Source organism: Euprymna scolopes, chromosome 26 (assembly GCF_053919585.1).
Source record: "Euprymna scolopes isolate OS-2025 chromosome 26, ASM5391958v1, whole genome shotgun sequence".
NCBI classification, from domain to species: domain Eukaryota; kingdom Metazoa; phylum Mollusca; class Cephalopoda; order Sepiida; family Sepiolidae; genus Euprymna; species Euprymna scolopes.
Window position 1 is genome coordinate 57,478,546 of NC_136507.1, and position 23,866 is coordinate 57,502,411.

The 23,866-nt window shown below is 30.4% G+C and overlaps 1 protein-coding gene across 1 annotated transcript in view; it reads right to left on the reverse strand.

Annotated features, from left to right (window-relative positions):
• Window positions 1–23,866, reverse strand: part of LOC145248082 (kynurenine formamidase-like) — a 108,806-nt gene that overhangs the window by 72,968 nt on the left and 11,972 nt on the right. Inside the window, exons 2-3 of the mRNA XM_080109860.1 lie at window positions 19,366–19,453; window positions 14,338–14,442 (exon numbers count right to left, since the gene is read on the reverse strand). Of these exons, the coding sequence (XP_079965986.1) occupies window positions 14,338–14,442; window positions 19,366–19,453 (193 nt within the window). The remainder of the gene's footprint in view (window positions 1–14,337; window positions 14,443–19,365; window positions 19,454–23,866) is intronic.

The window sequence follows — 23,866 nt, forward strand, 5'->3', positions numbered from 1 at the left end:
ATTATTGTTATGAGTGTTTTATATGATTATTTTTATGAGTGTTGTATATGATTATTGTTATGAGTGTTTTATATGATTATTGTTATGAGTGTTTTATATGATTATTGTAATGAGTGTTTTATATGATTATTGTTATGAGTGTTTTATATGATTATTTTTATGAGTGTTTTATATGATTATTGTTATGAGTGTTTTATATGATTATTGTTATGAGTGTTTTATATGATTATTGTAATGAGTGTTTTATATGATTATTGTAATGAGTGTTTTATATGATTATTGTTATGAGTGTTTTATATGATTATTGTAATGAGTGTTTTATATAATTATTGTTATGAGTGTTTTATATGATTATTGTTATGAGTGTTTTATATGATTATTGTAATGAGTTTTTTATATGATTATTGTTATGAGTGTTTTATATGATTATTGTTACGAGTTTTGTATATTATTATTGTTATGAGTGTTTTATATTATTATTGTTATGAGTGTTTTATATGATTATTGTTATGAGTGTTTTATATGATTATTGTTATGAATTTTGCATATGATTATTGTTATGAGTTTTGTATAGGATTATTGCTGTGAGTGTTTCATATGATTATTGTAATGAGTGTTTTATATGATTATTGTTATGAGCGTTTTATATGATTATTGTTATGAGTGTTTTATATGATTATTTTCATGAGTGTTTTATATGATTATTGTTATGAGTTTTGCATATGATTATTGTTATGAGTTTTGTATAGGATTATTTCTGTGAGTGTTTCATATGATTATTGTTATGAGTGTTTTATATGATTATTGTTATGAGTTTTGCATATGATTATTGTTATGAGTTTTGTATAGGATTATTGCTGTGAGTGTTTCATATGATTATTGTAATGAGTGTTTTATATTATTATTGTTATGAGTGTTGTATATGATTATTGTTATGAGTGTTTTATACGATTATTGTAATGAGTGTTTTATATGATTTTTGTTATGAGTGTTTTATATGATTATTTTTATGAGTGTTGTACATTATTATTGTTATGAGTGTTTTATATGATTATTGTTATGAGTGGTTTATATGATTATTGTTATGAGTGTTTTATATGATTATTGTTATAATTGTTGTATATGATTATTGTTATGAGTGTTTTATATGATTATTGTTATGAGTGTTGTATATGATTATTGTAATGAGTGTTTTATATGATTATTGTTACAAGTGTTTTATATGATTATTGTTATAATTGTTGTATATGATTATTGTTATAATTGTTGTATATGATTATTGTTATGAGTGTTTTATATGATTATTGTAATGAGTGTTTTATATTATTATTGTTATGAGTGTTTTATATGATTATTGTAATGAGTGTTTTATATGATTATTGTAATGAGTGTTTTATATGATTATTGTTATGAGTGTTGTATATGATTATTGTTACGAGTGTTTTATATGATTATTGTTATGAGTGTTTTATATGATTATTGTTATGAGTGTTGTATTTGATTATTGTTATGAGTGTTGTATATGATTATTGTTACGAGTGTTTTATATGATCATTGTTACGAGTGTTTTATATGATTATTGTTATGAGTGTTTTATATGATTATTGTTATGAGTGTTTTATATGATTATTGTTATGAGTGTTTTATATGATTATTGTTATGAGTGTTTTATATGATTATTGTTATGAGTGTTTTATATGATTATTGTTACGAGTGTTTTATATGATTATTGTTACGAGTGTTTTATATGATTATTGTTATGAGTGTTTTATATGATTATTGTTATGAGTGTTTTATATGATTATTGTTACGAGTGTTTTATATGATTATTGTTATGAGTGTTTTATATGATTATTGTTATGAGTGTTTTATATGATTATTGTTATGAGTGTTGTATATGATTATTGTTATGAGTGTTTTATATGATTATTGTTACGAGTGTTTTATATGATTATTGTTACGAGTGTTTTATATGATTATTGTTATGAGTGTTTTATATGATTATTGTTATGAGTGTTGTATTTGATTATTGTTACGAGTGTTTTATATGATTATTGTTATGAGTGTTTTATATGATTATTGTTATGAGTGTTGTATATGATTATTGTTATGAGTGTTTTATATGATTATTGTTACGAGTGTTTTATATGATTATTGTTATGAGTGTTTTATATGATTATTGTTACGAGTGTTTTATATGATTATTGTTATGAGTGTTTTATATGATTATTGTTATGAGTGTTTTATATGATTATTGTAATGAGTGTTTTATATGATTATTGTTACGAGTGTTTTATATGATTATTGTTATGAGTGTTGTATATGATTATTGTTATGAGTGTTTTATATGATTATTGTTATGAGTGTTTTATATGATTATTGTTACGAGTGTTTTATATGATTATTGTTATGAGTGTTTTATATGATTATTGTTATGAGTGTTTTATATGATTATTGTTACGAGTGTTTTATATGATTATTGTTATGAGTGTTTTATATGATTATTGTTACGAGTGTTTTATATGATTATTGTTATGAGTGTTTTATATGATTATTGTTATGAGTGTTTTATATGATTATTGTTATGAGTGTTTTATATGATTATTGTTACGAGTGTTTTATATGATTATTGTTATTAGTGTTGTATTTGATTATTGTTACGAGTGTTTTATATGATTATTGTTACGAGTGTTTTATATGATTATTGTTATGAGTGTTTTATATGATTATTGTTATGAGTGTTTTATATGATTATTGTTACGAGTGTTTTATATGATTATTGTTACGAGTGTTTTATATGATTATTGTTATGAGTGTTTTATATGATTATTGTTATGAGTGTTGTATTTGATTATTGTTATGAGTGTTTTATATGATTATTGTTATGAGTGTTTTATATGATTATTGTTACGAGTGTTTTATATTATTATTGTTACGAGTGTTTTATATGATTATTGTTACGAGTGTTTTATATGATTATTGTTACGAGTGTTTTATATGATTATTGTTATGAGTGTTTTATATGATTATTGTTATGAGTGTTTTATATGATTTTTGTTATGAGTGTTGTATATGATTATTGTTATGAGTGTTTTATATGATTATTGTTACGAGTGTTTTATATGATTATTGTTACGAGTGTTTTATATGATTATTGTTATGAGTGTTTTATATGATTATTGTTATGAGTGTTTTATATGATTATTGTTACGAGTGTTTTATATGATTATTGTTACGAGTGTTTTTTATGATTATTGTTACGAGTGTTTTATATGATTATTGTTATGAGTGTTTTATATGATTATTGTTACGAGTGTTTTATATGATTATTGTTATGAGTGTTGTATATGATTATTGTTATGAGTGTTTTATATGATTATTGTAATGAGTGTTTTATATGATTATTGTAATGAGTGTTTTATATGATTATTGTTACGAGTGTTTTATATGATTATTGTTATGAGTGTTTTATATGATTATTGTAATGAGTGTTTTATATGATTATTGTTATGAGTGTTTTATATGATTATTGTTATGAGTGTTTTATATGATTATTGTTATGAGTGTTTTATATGATTATTGTTATGAGTGTTTTATATGATTATTGTTACGAGTGTTTTATATGATTATTGTTACGAGTGTTTTATATGATTATTGTTACGAGTGTTTTATATGATTATTGTTACGAGTGTTTTATATGATTATTGTTATGAGTGTTTTATATGATTATTGTAATGAGTGTTTTATATGATTATTGTTACGAGTGTTTTATATGATTATTGTAATGAGTGTTTTATATGATTATTGTAATGAGTGTTTTATATGATTATTGTTACGAGTGTTTTATATGATTATTGTTACGAGTGTTGTATATGATTATTGTTATGAGTGTTGTATATGATTATTGTTATGAGTGTTTTATATGATTATTGTAATGAGTGTTTTATATGATTATTGTAATGAGTGTTTTATATGATTATTGTTACGAGTGTTTTATATGATTATTGTTATGAGTGTTGTATATGATTATTGTTATGAGTGTTTTATATGATTATTGTTATGAGTGTTGTATATGATTATTGTTATGAGTGTTTTATATGATTATTGTTACGAGTGTTTTATATGATTATTGTTATGAGTGTTTTATATGATTATTGTTATGAGTGTTTTATATGATTATTGTAATGAGTGTTGTATATGATTATTGTTATGAGTGTTTTATATGATTATTGTTATGAGTGTTGTATATGATTATTGTTATGAGTGTTTTATATGATTATTGTTATGAGTGTTTTATATGATTATTGTTATGAGTGTTGTATATGATTATTGTTATGAGTGTTTTATATGATTATTGTTATGAGTGTTTTATATGATTATTGTTATGAGTGTTGTATTTGATTATTGCTATGAGTGTTGTATTTGATTATTGTAATGAGTGTTTTATATGATTATTGTTATGAGTGTTTTATATGATTATTGTTATGAGTGTTGTATATGATTATTGTTACGAGTGTTTTATATGATTATTGTAATGAGTGTTTTATATGATTATTGTTACGAGTGTTTTATATGATTATTGTTATGAGTGTTTTATATGATTATTGTTACGAGTGTTTTATATGATTATTGTTATGAGTGTTGTATATGATTATTGTTATGAGTGTTTTATATGATTATTGTAATGAGTGTTTTATATGATTATTGTTACGAGTGTTTTATATGATTATTGTTACGAGTGTTTTATATGATTATTGTTACGAGTGTTTTATATGATTATTGTAATGAGTGTTTTATATGATTATTGTTACGAGTGTTTTATATGATTATTGTTATGAGTGTTTTATATGATTATTGTTACGAGTGTTTTATATGATTATTGTTACGAGTGTTTTATATGATTATTGTTACGAGTGTTTTATATGATTATTGTTACGAGTGTTTTATATGATTATTGTAATGAGTGTTTTATATGATTATTGTTACGAGTGTTTTATATGATTATTGTTATGAGTGTTTTATATGATTATTGTTACGAGTGTTTTATATGATTATTGTAATGAGTGTTTTATATGATTATTGTTACGAGTGTTTTATATGATTATTGTTATGAGTGTTTTATATGATTATTGTTATGAGTGTTTTATATGATTATTGTAATGAGTGTTTTATATGATTATTGTTACGAGTGTTTTATATGATTATTGTTATGAGTGTTTTATATGATTATTGTTACGAGTGTTTTATATGATTATTGTTACGAGTGTTTTATATGATTATTGTTACGAGTGTTTTATATGATTATTGTTACGAGTGTTTTATATGATTATTGTAATGAGTGTTTTATATGATTATTGTTACGAGTGTTTTATATGATTATTGTTATGAGTGTTTTATATGATTATTGTTACGAGTGTTTTATATGATTATTGTTACGAGTGTTTTATATGATTATTGTTACGAGTGTTTTATATGATTATTGTTACGAGTGTTTTATATGATTATTGTTATGAGTGTTTTATATGATTATTGTAATGAGTGTTTTATATGATTATTGTAATGAGTGTTTTATATGATTATTGTTATGAGTGTTTTATATGATTATTGTTATGAGTGTTTTATATGATTATTGTTACGAGTGTTTTATATGATTATTGTTACGAGTGTTTTATATGATTATTGTTACGAGTGTTTTATATGATTATTGTTACGAGTATTTTATATGATTATTGTTATGAGTGTTTTATATGATTATTGTTACGAGTGTTTTATATGATTATTGTTACGAGTGTTTTATATGATTATTGTTATGAGTGTTTTATATGATTATTGTTATGAGTGTTTTATATGATTATTGTAATGAGTGTTTTATATGATTATTGTTATGAGTGTTTTATATGATTATTGTTATGAGTGTTTTATATGATTATTGTTATGAGTGTTTTATATGATTATTGTTACGAGTGTTTTATATGATTATTGTTATGAGTGTTTTATATGATTATTGTAATGAGTGTTTTATATGATTATTGTTACGAGTGTTTTATATGATTATTGTTATGAGTGTTTTATATGATTATTGTTATGAGTGTTTTATATGATTATTGTTACGAGTGTTTTATATGATTATTGTTACGAGTGTTTTATATGATTATTGTAATGAGTGTTTTATATGATTATTGTAATGAGTGTTTTATATGATTATTGTTACGAGTGTTTTATATGATTATTGTTATGAAAGTTGTATATGATTATTGTTATGAGTGTTTTATATGATTATTGTAATGATTGTTTTATATGATTATTGTAATGAGTGTTTTATATGATTATTGTTACGAGTGTTTTATATGATTATTGTTATGAGTGTTGTATATGATTATTGTTATGAGTGTTTTATATGATTATTGTTATGAGTGTTGTATATGATTATTGTTATGAGTGTTTTATATGATTATTGTTACGAGTGTTTTATATGATTATTGTTATGAGTGTTTTATATGATTATTGTTATGAGTGTTTTATATGATTATTGTAATGAGTGTTGTATATGATTATTGTTATGAGTGTTTTATATGATTATTGTTATGAGTGTTGTATATGATTATTGTTATGAGTGTTTTATATGATTATTGTTATGAGTGTTTTATATGATTATTGTTATGAGTGTTGTATATGATTATTGTTATGAGTGTTTTATATGATTATTGTTATGAGTGTTTTATATGATTATTGTTATGAGTGTTGTATTTGATTATTGCTATGAGTGTTGTATTTGATTATTGTAATGAGTGTTTTATATGATTATTGTTATGAGTGTTTTATATGATTATTGTTATGAGTGTTGTATATGATTATTGTTACGAGTGTTTTATATGATTATTGTAATGAGTGTTTTATATGATTATTGTTACGAGTGTTTTATATGATTATTGTTATGAGTGTTTTATATGATTATTGTTACGAGTGTTTTATATGATTATGTTTATGAGTGTTTTATATGATTATTGTTATGAGTGTTTTATATGATTATTGTAATGAGTGTTTTATATGATTATTGTTACGAGTGTTTTATATGATTATTGTTATGAGTGTTTTATATGATTATTGTTACGAGTGTTTTATATGATTATTGTTACGAGTGTTTTATATGATTATTGTTACGAGTGTTTTATATGATTATTGTAATGAGTGTTTTATATGATTATTGTTACGAGTGTTTTATATGATTATTGTTATGAGTGTTTTATATGATTATTGTTATGAGTGTTTTATATGATTATTGTTACGAGTGTTTTATATGATTATTGTTATGAGTGTTTTATATGATTATTGTTACGAGTGTTTTATATGATTATTGTTATGAGTGTTTTATATTATTATTGTAATGAGTGTTTTATATGATTATTGTTATGAGTGTTTTATATGATTATTGTTATGAGTGTTTTATATGATTATTGTTATGAGTGTTTTATATGATTATTGTTACGAGTGTTTTATATGATTATTGTTACGAGTGTTTTATATGATTATTGTTATGAGTGTTTTATATGATTATTGTTACGAGTGTTTTATATGATTATTGTTACGAGTGTTTTATATGATTATTGTTACGAGTGTTTTATATGATTATTGTTACGAGTGTTTTATATGATTATTGTTATGAGTGTTTTATATGATTATTGTTACGAGTGTTTTATATGATTATTGTTACGAGTGTTTTATATGATTATTGTTATGAGTGTTTTATATGATTATTGTTACGAGTGTTTTATATGATTATTGTTACGAGTGTTTTATATGATTATTGTTACGAGTGTTTTATATGATTATTGTTACGAGTGTTTTATATGATTATTGTTATGAGTGTTTTATATGATTATTGTAATGAGTGTTTTATATGATTATTGTAATGAGTGTTTTATATGATTATTGTTATGAGTGTTTTATATGATTATTGTTATGAGTGTTTTATATGATTATTGTTATGAGTGTTTTATATGATTATTGTTACGAGTGTTTTATATGATTATTGTTACGAGTGTTTTATATGATTATTGTTATGAGTGTTTTATATGATTATTGTTACGAGTGTTTTATATGATTATTGTTACGAGTGTTTTATATGATTATTGTTACGAGTGTTTTATATGATTATTGTTACGAGTGTTTTATATGATTATTGTTATGAGTGTTTTATATGATTATTGTTACGAGTGTTTTATATGATTATTGTTACGAGTGTTTTATATGATTATTGTTATGAGTGTTTTATATGATTATTGTTACGAGTGTTTTATATGATTATTGTTACGAGTGTTTTATATGATTATTGTTACGAGTGTTTTATATGATTATTGTTACGAGTGTTTTATATGATTATTGTTATGAGTGTTTTATATGATTATTGTAATGAGTGTTTTATATGATTATTGTAATGAGTGTTTTATATGATTATTGTTATGAGTGTTTTATATGATTATTGTTATGAGTGTTTTATATGATTATTGTTACGAGTGTTTTATATGATTATTGTTACGAGTGTTTTATATGATTATTGTTACGAGTGTTTTATATGATTATTGTTACGAGTATTTTATATGATTATTGTTATGAGTGTTTTATATGATTATTGTTACGAGTGTTTTATATGATTATTGTTACGAGTGTTTTATATGATTATTGTTACGAGTGTTTTATATGATTATTGTTATGAGTGTTTTATATGATTATTGTAATGAGTGTTTTATATGATTATTGTTATGAGTGTTTTATATGATTATTGTTATGAGTGTTTTATATGATTATTGTTATGAGTGTTTTATATGATTATTGTTACGAGTGTTTTATATGATTATTGTTATGAGTGTTTTATATGATTATTGTAATGAGTGTTTTATATGATTATTGTTACGAGTGTTTTATATGATTATTGTTATGAGTGTTTTATATGATTATTGTTATGAGTGTTTTATATGATTATTGTTACGAGTGTTTTATATGATTATTGTTACGAGTGTTTTATATGATTATTGTAATGAGTGTTTTATATGATTATTGTAATGAGTGTTTTATATGATTATTGTTACGAGTGTTTTATATGATTATTGTTATGAGTGTTGTATATGATTATTGTTATGAGTGTTTTATATGATTATTGTTATGAGTGTTGTATATGATTATTGTTATGAGTGTTTTATATGATTATTGTTACGAGTGTTTTATATGATTATTGTTATGAGTGTTTTATATGATTATTGTTATGAGTGTTTTATATGATTATTGTAATGAGTGTTGTATATGATTATTGTTATGAGTGTTTTATATGATTATTGTTATGAGTGTTGTATATGATTATTGTTATGAGTGTTTTATATGATTATTGTTATGAGTGTTTTATATGATTATTGTTATGAGTGTTGTATATGATTATTGTTATGAGTGTTTTATATGATTATTGTTATGAGTGTTTTATATGATTATTGTTATGAGTGTTGTATTTGATTATTGCTATGAGTGTTGTATTTGATTATTGTAATGAGTGTTTTATATGATTATTGTTATGAGTGTTTTATATGATTATTGTTATGAGTGTTGTATATGATTATTGTTACGAGTGTTTTATATGATTATTGTTATGAGTGTTGTATTTGATTATTGCTATGAGTGTTGTATTTGATTATTGTAATGAGTGTTTTATATGATTATTGTTATGAGTGTTTTATATGATTATTGTTTTGAGTGTTTTTTAAACCAAAGTCATGTTTGTGTTGTAGAGGGAAAAGCAATATCACGACGATAAAGTTCCTATTTATCTATTTCCACATAAGGTTGGTTTTAAAAGGGAACTCTGGATTAGTACAAAATCAAATTTGGCTTAGACGGGCTCCTACTTTGCTGAGCAAGGGGCAGGAAAGATGAAAATCATAAAAGATATTACAATTGTCTCCCAACCCAAATTGACAATATATCAACTTTATCGACAACCTTTTAGGAAACTGTTGTATTCTAGGCCCTCAGTTAGTAAGTAGACATTATGCTAATTGGTATGAATTTCAGCAAGTGTTACAGAGTAAATTTCACTCGCAGTGACACCCAATATGGCTCCTGGCATCATCATTGTGTCTCCTGTTCAAAATAATTAAACTACTGGTCATGGTACTACTATATATTGGAACTATGCCAGTAAGCAGTAATTAAGGTAACTAGTATGAATTTCAATGAGGGTTACATAGAATACATGTCAGGATATCTTGGCTGCAATGGAAATAGATCCAGTGAAACTAGCATGGTTCATGCGAGGCTTCAAAGATTAGCTCCCTAGACTAAATGTGCAAGAAAATCCGATGTTGAATGATATTACAGAAAAATTACATCACGTGTTCAGGGGACGGAATAGTTTCAGGACAGGAAAGTTGGAGAAACTGTCAGACAGGGGGTGCCTCATTATGTAGAAATCTAAGTGAATATTTCCTTAAGAAACTGTCTGTCTGTCGACCATTTTAAATAAGGAGGAATTAATTTTAGCTAAGGTCACTGGAAAAATGGTGGGATCATTCTACTGCTCCAGTAGATATCTCACTGCTGGTGCAATTCTCTACCTATATAAGAGCCAAGTGCATCCAAGGATTGAGTATTGTTGCCACATCTGGGTAGGAGCTGCTAGAGGCAGCTTATCCTGCCTTGACAGAGTTCAAAATAGACTTTGTAGCCTAATGGGGGATGCCTTCTTCTCTTCCCTGCAACCTCTTTCCCATAGATATACTTATACAAATTTGTGCTTTCCTTCCAGACCCCTTACTGTTTCACAGCATCTACTTAACAAAGGTTTTATTGGAGAGAGAAATTTATTCACGAGTGGAGAGACTTAAAGAGAGGCTTTTTTTTTAAACATAGGAATCACCACCTATCAAGGCCCGGAGGCTACTCGAGGATAAGGGTTAATGAACGTGCAGTAGTCAATTGGACAATTTCATAGTAATTGTTAGTAGTGGAAATTTGATAAATTGGATCACTTAAGGGGACAGTTCATCAAGAATTTGTTTATGTTGAACTTGAAGACAATCATATTGTAGCTAGTTGGAAAGCAAGAAAACGGAACAGTTCCATAGGCGTGCAGTTCTAAGGAAGAAGCTTTGTTCATGGAATCTACATTTAAGTTTAGGCACAGATAAAGAGTAGGGGAATATTTTATAGCGGTTTCAGATAGATGAGTGTTTTTCATGAAAGTTTGGCAAGGGGGACCACAAATTGGAGCTCAGACGAACCCTTGCTATAAAAATAATGATAAAGCAGAGACAGACTCACAACGTCTCTTTGTGTGAAAAAGGTTGCAGAGAAGAGAAAAGGGTATCCCCTACTAGGCTATGAAGTCTATTTTGAACTCTGTCAAGGCAGGATAAGATTTTCTAGCAGCTCCTGCCAAGATGTGACAACAGTATTCCATCCTTTGACGTACTTGGTTCTTATACTATAGTGAGATATCTACTGGAGCAGTAGAATGATCCCACCATTTTTCCAGCGACCTTGGCAACAGATTTGATGTATTTCAGATCAGGAGTAAAGATCAGACCCAGAAGCTTAAACGCCATCCCCTCTCCATGTTAAGAATGGATTTCTAAATAATATTATTTCAGCATGGTTCGTATTTAATATAAGTACTACAAAATAAATAAGTTAACAAAAAATAGGAATCTATATTTTCAGTATATGTTTACCACCATCATTCTGTAGATCTTTTACAATTGTGACTCTTTCTTTTAATAAACACCATCCATGGAATCAATAGCAAAAATCACAATCCTTCCTGCAATATAACCATATTTGGTAGAAATAATTGCCTATGCCTGACTTCTCTGCCAAGGTTCAGTCAGAAATAACCAACAGTCTTTGTTTTATCAACGTTTAATCATGTGCATTTCTGTGTTGCAAGCACACTGGGATATGACATACAAAATGGTCAATAGTGCTGAGATATTCTGGCCTGATTTGAGCTGTGATAGCCACTGTAGATTGTTTAGATATACATTGCCTTTGAAATAATCCTATAGATAAAAATCTATGAGGTTAAAGTCCATTCAGGATCACACTTCTTATTGATGAAACGATCACAAAAGTGTCCCTTGTAACCATTCTAACGAGTCATTTGATATGTAATAAGATGTTAAGTTCCATAATATTAAAATAGAAGAATGGCCCAACCATAAACGGGCAAAATACCTACCGACTGAACTATCCCATGAATATATTTGTAGGGATGGTTCCCTGGACTGGCTCTAAAGAGGACTCCTTCATTACGACCAAGAGAGGTCGATATTGGCTGCACAAGACTAGGGCCTCATGACGAACCCCTCCAAAAAGATGAGTGGTCTAAGCAATAGCAATAAATTCAGGTTCTACAACACTGATTTTGAGAGTGTTAACCACCTGATCTTTAGTTGCAAATCTTACTTGGAGATGGTTATTATACAGATCGCAATAACGGAGTTTGCAAATACCTTTATTGAAAGCTAAACGTTGAGTGTAGTATGAAATCTTGGGAACATATACCCGAGCGAACAGTTGGGAATGACACTTACACTATTCAATATGACTTACATGATTCTTACTGGTACATATCTAGAAAACGCAGCTGTTAAACCAGATATAGTGATTTCGGACAAAGCGAATAAAAAAGCGACCATAATAGAAATCAGTGAACTCAACGATACAGGGTTTAAATGATAGGGAACAGATAAAGTATCAAGAACTTATGTATGACATGAAACGAAATTGGAAACTAAGAGGTTTCAATTATACCAATCATAAGAATAATTGAGCTTCTTTTTCAAAAGAACTTTAAAAAGTATACCCGGTGAACCAAGTGCAAGTGAGATACAAACGATTGCACTGAAAAGGACGGCTAGAATCCTAAAAAACATCTCTTGGTTGGACTCACTAAAACAGGGGTAAATGTAAGACATCTGGTTAAATGTCCTCCCCCCAGAAGAAAAAGACAAAGAAAAAAAAATTGTAAATATATCTTTGTTGTCAGCTCCAAATTTCTTAATGGCCATTAGGTAGAACTCTGTATTGATTAAGGCACAGGAGCACATTTGGAGTGTATCATTGAATGATGATAAAACAAAAACTGTTTGATATTTATAATGTGAACTTGGTGGATAAGTCAGGCATAGACTGAATTGAATTTGTAATAAATATGGTTGGATTGCAGAATGAATAATAAATTTTATTAATGATTCTAAAAGTCAGAATTTGTGGATAAGAATGATCATTCTGTATTTAACAGATTCCATTGTTCTATTAAATGTTTTTTTTTTATTATCATGTAATCATCATATTCGCTTTCATATTCGTTCAGCATGATGCCATGTGTTGGACAGCTTTAAAAAAATTAACTTCCAAGCTAACCTAGCTCTGCCTAGGTCCTTATTTATCCCTCTTTCTTTCAGGTCCATTTTTATCTCCTCCTTCCATCTTTTCCTTGGCCTGGACTTGCTATCTCAACTGTTCTATATCGACTAATCCAATCGAATCTAATCTATTAAATGTGTCTTTATCATATCATTATCATATTCGGTTTCATATTCATTCAACATGCTGGCATGTGTTGAATAGCTTAAAGAAATTGACTTTCAAACTAACCTAGATCTGGGTATTTAGTTCTCTCTCACTGCAAGAATTGTGACACTAGGGTTTGAACATGGGATTGAGAAGTCAGCGCTCCTGAAGAGGGGCACTCTGACCTGCAAAAAGTGCCTATATACAAATACTTAGACATCATGGCAAGGAGAAAGAAAAAGACTTTAAAAAAGAGACAGAGAGCATGTTCGATAGGATGATCATGTTAGAGACATGGAGGACGTTCAAAAGGACAGAGGTCACAGAAAAGGAGCATGATCACATTTTATTTGGTAAAGTATCCGGAAATAAATGTCATTGTTATAGAAAAAAAAGGAGTCAAGTTATGACTTGTCTTATGTCCCTTGTGACATACTGTTCCAGAACGTGTTGGGTGTCTACATGTCAACATGGGCGCAACGTTACAGATCCGCTGGCTCAACTGTTTTACATCTAATAATTCCAGAACTCTTATCTATGCTTTCAGTTTTTATGTGCTTCCCATTTAAAAAAAAACAAAAAAAAAAAAAACTAATGCTATACTTATTGCTTATATCCGTCCTAGGACGCGTATTCTGCTAGTTTATTTATAATTGTAAAAATTTAAATCTGATAAATTTTGATCTCAGGTCGACAAGAAAGTAGATCGGCTGTCAACATGGCAGGAAGGGGTGGGTGGGTGGGTGTAGGTGCATTTGATAGTGAGGCAATGTAACTAACCTTCTGTAGAGTTCTTCCGACCGAAAATGTCCAAACGATGCGATTCTGATTCTCCGAGTTTGATTCCCAATTCACAGTCGATCGTGGTTCGGGCAAGTTCACTCGCTACAAATCAGAAAAAATAAAATTATACGTACATACATTATTGGAAGCACCATATTTGCAACAACCTCAAACTTTCACACACTGACCTCTCTCTCTGGCCCCTTCTTTCTCCTTTCTCTCTCTCTCTTTCTTGCTCTCACAGATATATATATATATATATATATATATATATATATATATATATATATATATGAGACAGTAAAAGTACAAAATGAAGTCACAAAAACTATATATGGGTATACATGAAATGATTCATCTATTTAATAAGCGTATACATACATTTAGTTGGGGGATGAAGAAGACTCTTTATACCAAGGTATTTCGAAGCCTAATGCTTCTCATCAGAACAGTAGAGAAGATGCTAAGTAACATGATGGAGATGTGACGTCTAGCGAGGGATTCATCAGGAATGAAATAAAATTTACCTACCAAGTTTCAATCACGAATGACCAGATAGGTGACGGTGGCTAAGTGGTTAACGACACAGACGGACAACGTGGGTGCGCCAAGTTTGAATCCAGTTCACTTTACAGAAATACTTTTCCCTCCCATAAGTATCCGATGTCTTTCTAGAAAGATATCGGAGAAATGAATGTCAAGAATAATCGTCTGCTTCATTCAAAATGAATGAAAGATGCTCCTCCTCCTCCTCCTCATCATCATCATCATCATCATCATCATCATCAACAACAACAATAACAACAACAACAATGACGCTTCTGAATTTTTGAGATGAGGATTAGTTATTCGTATTATTTAGATTCATCGGACTACTGTTCTCATCTTGAGTGTTATTTTCACAATGTACTGGCTAATTTATATAATACTGTGAGGAAATGGCATTAGGATCAACATCACTAAAGCCATGGTTCCGATATGTAGATGACACACTCATACTCTGGCCTCATCAAGAAGATGTTCAAACATTACTAGACCATGTGAACTCCATCCGTCCAACTGTACAGTTCATAATGGAAAAAAATAACATAACAAATTATCGTTCCTAGATGTGCTAATAACCCGCACTGGTCAGGGGTTTGTCATCTGTATACCGAAAGCCAACTTTCACTGGACAGTACCTAAACGCCAACTCCCACCATCCATATAATATAAAGAAAGTAATGTCCGTTTTGGGGTCAAAAAGTATGTGAAATTGTTTCATATATGTATTTAAATTACCCGTCTTAGTGTAGGTAAAATTATTTTAAATATGTGTTGTATATTACCTGTCCTTGCAAAGGTAAAATTATTTCATATGCATACTGTAAATTACCTACCCTAGGTAAGATACGATTATTTTATACGTGTAATAGCCGTCCTAGGTAGGTAAAATATTCTTTTGCTCGAAAAAGCAAATGATGTATAGACATTAAAAATTCCTCTCTCCTAAGAATAACAAATGTATTCAAAATCCAATTCAATTTTCTCATTGTTTATACAGTCCCGAGCAACGCTGGGTAGCCCCGCTAGTATGATATAAAGAAAGGAATCAGCCATTGCCTACAACACTGAGCAAAAAAGCAATATGTAGTAACAGTGCATATCAAGAGGAGATGGACGGTTTAAGAGAAACCCTCCACTGAAACAACTATCCAAAGAGCATGACACCAGCTCCAAAAAATCTGGACCAGACACAAAAGGACATCACTAAGAAACTCACTAGTTTGTATACCATATATAAAGGGCTTGTCTGAAAAAAATTTAACGAATATGTAATCCATATGACATCAAGGCAGAATTCAGGAATGATTCAGCTCTCCGGAAACAGCTTGTGAGAGTCAAGCCCCCTACAAAAAGAAATCATGACTAAGAACTGTGTATATGAAATTCCATGTAAATGGGGAAAACAATACAATGGTGAAACGTGTCGTCCATTGAAAGTACGGTTAGAAGAACATCGAAAAAGCCGTAGTACGTGGAGAGACTGAAAAATCAGTTATAGCTGAGCATATGTGGAAGGAAAAGGGAAACCATCTACCATTGTGGGACGAAGTAAAAATTATAGACAGAGAAGAACGGTGGAGAGTAAGAAGACTCAAAGAACCAACACATATTCTGGGTAATAACCAATCACTAAGTAGACCTAGTATAGAATTTAATACGATATGGGAACCATTAATTATGAACAATAGGTAATATATATACAAGTATTAAGTAAAAACATATATATATATATATATATATATATATATATATATATATATATATATATATATATATACATATATAGCGATAATTAGTCATAAATAGTGATATTGACAACTAGAAATAAAATAGGTTTAAGGCTCCTGAAATTCGTACTTGAATTGTCCGCAAGGACTGGTGCCACAGTGGTTAGAGTACTTGAAAAAATCAATTGTAAAAAGTGATATTCTCCTGAAGGTTGAAGGTTCAATTCTCACTGTGACGGCCTAAAAATGCAATTGCAAATTACTTAGGACCTCTATCCAGTCATGGCTGCCAGAACAAGAGCATCCTACCCCTATGAAGTAAATAAAGGTTTCCGATCAAAATTCCGTCCAAATTCCTGAGTCCGACAGAAACATTCCCGAGTTTGACAAGATACACCTGAAGAAGGTCGGAGTTTGCATCGACCGAAACGTTGTGAAAATGGCATCCTTTTTTACGAGCTGAATTCCTTTTCTTTTTCTTCTCTTTAATGGTGAATATGTTGCAAGGGCCAGCAAAGAAAAGAAATACAGACATACATAGCACAACAGCAAAGAAAGAAAACAATCTTCTTTGCTGATCGTTGTTTGTGTGAAATCACTTTGACGGCATCACTTCTTGCTGGGGTTGGTCACGGAGGATCGATTTTACAACCAAGGAAAAAGACACAAACATAAATACGGCAATGGCAACGAAGGAAATATAAACTTGCATGTCCAATAAAATATAGAGATCGTTATTGTATGATGCTGATGATTGGTCTTTTCGCTGGGAGCTGTTGATTTTAAGATAATTGTTGTAAAAGTTTGGCTATTTGGAAAACAATCTGCAAGTGTTAATGATGATGCTGATGCTGATGATGATTGGGCAGACCGGGTTAGGGTTAATTTTCTTGTTAGAACAAGCTGCTGTAGTTATGACGATAGTGATTATGATTGCAGTCTTTGTTGAAGAAAAAGGGAACAAAGCTACTGCTTCTGACCGTCGTCATCGTGGTAGTGAAAATAAATATGTAATTGTAGGGAAAGTGGATAATGAGTTGACAAGAAAGATAATAGATTGTTACTGATGATAATATTGATCCTGACCGGAATGTCCTTTGGCCTTATCATTGGAAGTTGCTGCTTTCAGCGTAACTACTGTAGAAAATTGCCTGGGATGATGATTTCTTTCTTTTTTATTTTTACATAGGCATCACCACATTATCAAGGCCCAGAGGCCACTCGAGGATAAGGGTTAAAGAGTGTACAGCAGTAAAATTAGACAATATAGTAATCGTTAGTAATGGAAATTCGGTAAATTTGTTAACAAGTGGAACGGCTCATCAAGAACTTGTTTACATTGGACTTGAAGACAACCATATTGTAATCAGCTGGAAAGCATGAAAATGGAAGACAATTCCACAGGTATGCAGTTCTAAGAAAGAAGCTTTGTTCATGGAATCTACGTTTAGGTTTAGGGACAGATAAAGAGTGGAGGGAATTATTGATAGTGTTTTCAGCTAGATGAGTGTTTCTTGTGAAAAATTGGCGAGGGGGGACTATAGATTGGGGCTCAGTTAGGTACTTGCCATGAAAATAACGATAAAGCCAAGACAAACTCGTAACATCTCTTCTGTGAGAAAGAGGTTGCAGGGAAGAGAAAAGGTTACAAAGTCTATTTTGAACTCTATCAAGGCAGGATAAGTCCTTTCTGGCAGCTCCTGCCCAGATGTTGCAACAGTATTCCATCCTTGGACGTACCTGGTTCTTATATAGATAGAGAATTGCATCAGCAGTGAAATAGCTACTGGATCAATAGAAGAATCCCATCATTTTTCCAGCGACCTTGACAACAGATTTGTATGTGTTCCATTTAAGATCAGGAGTAAAGGTCAAGCCTAGAAGCTTGTCAAAACATGAGACCTCCCCAAGACGAGAGCCATTCATTTCAATTGATGTCAGATGGGAATTAGAGCGTTGATAATGTAAAGATAAAAGCTTGGTTTTAGATGCATCCAAAGTAACAAGCCACCTCTTTCCCCATTGTATCACATGCTCAAAATCAGAGGAGAGAGAATCAGAGAGAACTTGGTCGTTTACGGTCTTATATGTGCTACCATACCATAGTGTCATCAGCATAAATGTCTACGAATGATGTAAGGATGTGATTTGGGAGATCATTAGATCAGGAAGAGAGTTGGACCCAGGATGGACCCCTGAGGGACTCCAGCATTAATACTGTGAGCTTCTGATTTCTGTCCATCAACCACTATTCTAATGCATCTATCAGAGAGAAATGATTTAATAATTAAGAAGACATTTCCAGCTATACCGTAGCTGGAGATCTTGTGAAGTAAACCTTTATGCTATATCTTATCAAAGGCCTTTGATATGTTAAGAGCAATTGCCCTAGAAAGGTAGCCTCCATTGAGAGATTCACTAATCCTCTGAGATATAACTGTAAGCACATCTGCTGTAGATCTAGCAGAACGGAAACCATATTGCATGTCACTAAGAAGGTTATTTTTGCTGAGATGGTTGATTACTTCTCTATTTAACACAGATTCCAGCAACTTACTCAGGACGTACAGGAGACTTATTGGCCTGTACTGAGAGGGAGATGACCGATCACCTGAATTCTTAAATACAGGGCAAACTGATGAGATTTTCCAGGGTGCTGGGAAGCAATTCTCCTTAAGACAACGTCGCCCCCCCCCAATCCAAATTTTAGGAGCTCTTTTAAAAGATGTTGATTCACTTTTTATGAACTTACCTTCTTTTAAGATTTTAAGATGATCCTTTATTACTTCGTCAGGTTGCCTTTTGGACCATTTACTAGAAGAGTATTGTTTTGCTAATTCCTGAAAAGAAAAACGTGTTCAAACAATTAATTTGAGGCAAATTATAACACATACTGCAGTTCGTCCAATCAGAAATAATCAGATAAAAATTTACAGACAAATTTCGCCATGTTTTATTTTGTTTTATTTTGTTTTATTTTTTATTTATTTTTTTTTGTTGCCTTAATAACTCAAGATTGATATAAGTAAGGTTTTTGAAAATGTTCACAAAAAAAGCATTTCTACCAGAAATTTCTTTTAGAATGAATAAAATAATATTTTTGGAAAAAACTCCATAAGAAAACGTTTTTTTTTTATTCATTTACTTGTTTCTAAAACCTTCCATTTCTTCCCAGATCATGCATTTATTCATATATTTTGTTGTTTTTATTATATATTTCTTTGGAGTGTTTGAACCCCCACTCCATCTCTCTCTCCTATATATATATATATATATATATATATATATATATATATATAAGTGAACGTGTCTGTCTGTCTGTCTGTCTGTCTGTCTGTCTGTGTACATTTCCCTACGCAATAACTCTGTCAATTTTTAGTCTATAGACTCGAAATTTGAAATACCGGGTACTGAGATTTGGGAAAATCGATGTGACGGGTGTCAGCCAGAAATTTGGCTGTTAAGGGGTCAAATTTCAACGATTTGACCTTTAAGAACTCTACCAAACTCCTCCGACAATCTTGGGTCTAGACACTTGAAATTTTAGATATAGGTTCCTTGAACCTGGATCTAACTTAATAAAGTGATTTGAGCCCGAAACTATAAATTTTAAGGGGTCATAATAGGGGTCAAAGTTTTAAAAAATTAACCATTTTTTTTTTTTTTGCTTTTTTTGCACAGCATACACCTCCAAACACCCGAGCAACGCCGGGCACCCCTGCTAGTATATATATATATATATATATATATATATATATATATATATATATATATATATATATATATATAAGTAAATGGTAGTTTGCTTGATGCATTGCTGATAAAGGAATATATGGGAGTTTTAAAAAGCCAAGACCAATGCGGAAAGGACCAGAGGAAAGAAAGGAGAAACAAACAAACAAATAGACAGGTATGTTCGACTAGAGAAATGTCTAATTATTTATTCATTATCACTTCTCCTCTAATGACATAATTATTTGCAACCAAGTTACTGGTATGTACGGTGTATATAAAGTCTGTTGGTGGTATGGAACTTTGATTAATTTCGGGAGAAAGCACCTCCCCTTTTCAAAAAGAAAACAAGAGAATATTCAAGATGGCAAAAGAGACTAGGACCGCAGTAAGATGTGATTAGTTAATTCTGTAGGTAACTGGGGATAATTTTTTTGTTATTAATATTTATTAGCTATATTTTATTATTTTTAATGTTGTTTATTTCCTTACTATTTTTTTTATATTGGGAGTTATGGTAAAATTTATTATTCTAATATGATAAGGTATTTTGTTTATTTATTTGTTTTTATTATTATTATTGTTGTTTTTAACCAGTGACGCAATCAAGATTTTTTTATAGTGCTGTAGTAAAATTTGGGTAACTTATGGTTTAAGGGAGATAACTGTACTTAACTTTATTTCTTTTATCTTTTTTTTCTAACTTGTTATAAATATATTTCATTGTTTATGCTTTTATTTTATATTTATTTGTGTTAAGGTGTAAGGGAGCTAACTGGGCTTAATTTCATGTATTTTTTATTGTGGCTATAATATTCTTTCATTGAATGTATATATTAATATTTACTTTTTTCATGTGTTTATTTCTTACTTATTAACTTCATCCTCTCTATCTCATCTTACATCAATCTTCTCTCACTCACTTGCACGTCTCTATTACCTTTTTCTTCTCTTTTTTCTTATTTTATTTAGTTTTATTCATCTATTATTATTATTTTTATAATATAAGGTGATCTAAAATCTGACTCTAATATAATTGTGTTTGGTTTTATTAATGAATAGAGTAATATATTCTGGTGTATACATATATGAAACCTTAATACACACACACATGCACACACACACACATATATATATATATATATATACATATATATATATATATATATATATATATATAATACAAACCCAAAATTTAATTTAACTTGGAAATACTATTTGAAATACATGCGCGTACACTGCACAAGCACTATTATTATCATGATAATAATAGAATAATAATAAAAAACTGGTGTAGATGACATCGACTGACGCCACACCACACCAACTAGTTGTGAAGGGTCAGGGAGGATGGAAAGACCAGGGTGGGAGAGTACTAACCAAATCTCCACTGGAAGTGTGCAGTCCAAATCTGGTATCTTGGGGAGGCATTTTGTCACCCAAACCCCAGGTAACACCAATGGCCGGTGCCATCGATAGCTTCAATACATTTATATCTGATCTACCTCTGCATTCCATGTTTTAAAAGGATGTGTCCTCTATTGTATCAGAACTAACCGAATGGTTAATTGTGGGCATAGACCGATTCATACCATCCAAAAAATTCCAAGAAAAACCTGACAGCCAGCCATGGTTCTCCCCAGAATGCGCTGCTGCCAATGCGCACAGAAATCACTTTTTCCATAGCTACCAACATAATAGATGCACTGTGACTAAAGCTGCTTTCTGTACTGCCAGCAACTACTGTAAAAGAGTAATAAAAAATGCAAGAGAGCTATATGTTCAGTCCGTTAAATCCAAAATAGCTGAGCAGTGGCTTGGTTCCCACCAGTTTTGGCAAATAGCAAACAGGATCTTGAACAAAAGCGTGCATTCTATCCCAACCATCATCAATGGACCTGAGATCATCTCGTCAGCATCAGACAAGGCTAAACTATTCGCCAAGAACTTTGCAGCTAATTTTACCCTATGTGATGAAGGCCATCAACTCCCCGTATTGCCTCCTATAACAGACAACATGCTATGCAACATACAAATATCTGTGTGTGAGGTTGCCAAGCTAATCAAGAACCTTGATTCCAGTAAAGCAACTGGCCCTGACGGCATTCCAATTATAGTGTTGAAAAAGCTTCAACCAGAACTTGCCCCCATACTTACAAAACTGTTTAAGCGTTGCCTTAAGGAGAAGTGCTTTCCAACACCCTGGAGAACCTCATCAGTATGCCCTGTATTTAAGAACTCAGGTGATCGGTCATCTCCTTCTCAGTACAGACCAATAAGTCTCCTGTGTGTCATGAGTAAGTTGCTGGAATCCATATTAAATAAAGGATTAGTGAATCTTTCGATAAAGGCTTCCTTTCTAAGGCAATTGATCTTGACATATCAAAGGCCTTCAATAAGGTATAGCATAAAGGCCTACTTCACAAGATTTCCAGCTACGGTATAACTGGAAATGTTTTCTCAAGTAATAAATCATTTCTCTCTGATAGGTTCATAAGAGTAGTGGTTGATGGGCAGAAATCAGAGGCCTGCAGTATTAATGCTGGAGTCCCCCAAGGGTCCATCCTGGGCCCAACTCTCTTCCTGATCTACATTAATGAATTCCCAAAACACATACTTAAATCTTTCGTTGACATCTATGCTAATGACACGACCATCTATGGCAACACATCAAAGGCTGTAAATGATACAAAGTTTTCTCTGATTCTCTCTCCTCTGATCTTGAGCGCATGGTACAGTAGGGAGAAGAGGTGGCTGGTTACTTTTAATGCATCTAAAACCAAGCTCCTATCTTTACATCATCAACACTGATCCCCATCTGGCATCAATTGAAATGAATGGCTCTCGTCTAGGGGAGGTTCCATATTTTGATAAGCTTCTGGGATTGATCTTTACTCCTGACCTGAAGTGGAACATGTTCATCAAGTCTGTTGCACAGGTCGCTGGAAAAATGGTAGGATCCTTCTACCGTTTCAGAAGATATCTCACTGCTGATGCAATTCTCTATCTATATAAAAGCCAAGTACGTCCAAGGATGGAGTATTGCTACCCCATATGGGTAGGAGCTGCTAAAAAGAGCTTATCCTGCCTTTACAGAGTACAAAATAGACTTTGTGGCTTAGTGGGGGAATGCCCTTTTCTTTTCCCTGCAATCTCTCTCCCACAGAAGAGACGTTGCGAGCCTGTCTTTGTTTTATCGTTATTTCCATGGCAAGTGCTCGTCTGAGCTCCAATCTCTGATCCCCCCTCACCAATCTTTCACGATAAACACCCGTCTACCTGAAACCACTGTCAATAATTTTCCCCATTCTTTATCTGTGCCTAAATAAAAACGTAGATTCCATGAACAAAGATTCTTTCTTAGAAGTGCACGCCTGTGGAACTCTCTTCTGTTTGCACATTTCCAACCTGACTACAACTTGGATTCCTTCAAGTCTAACATAAACAAATTCCTGATAAACCGCCTCCTTAAGTAAGGCACTTTATCAAATCTCCAATACTAATGATTACTACAATATTAT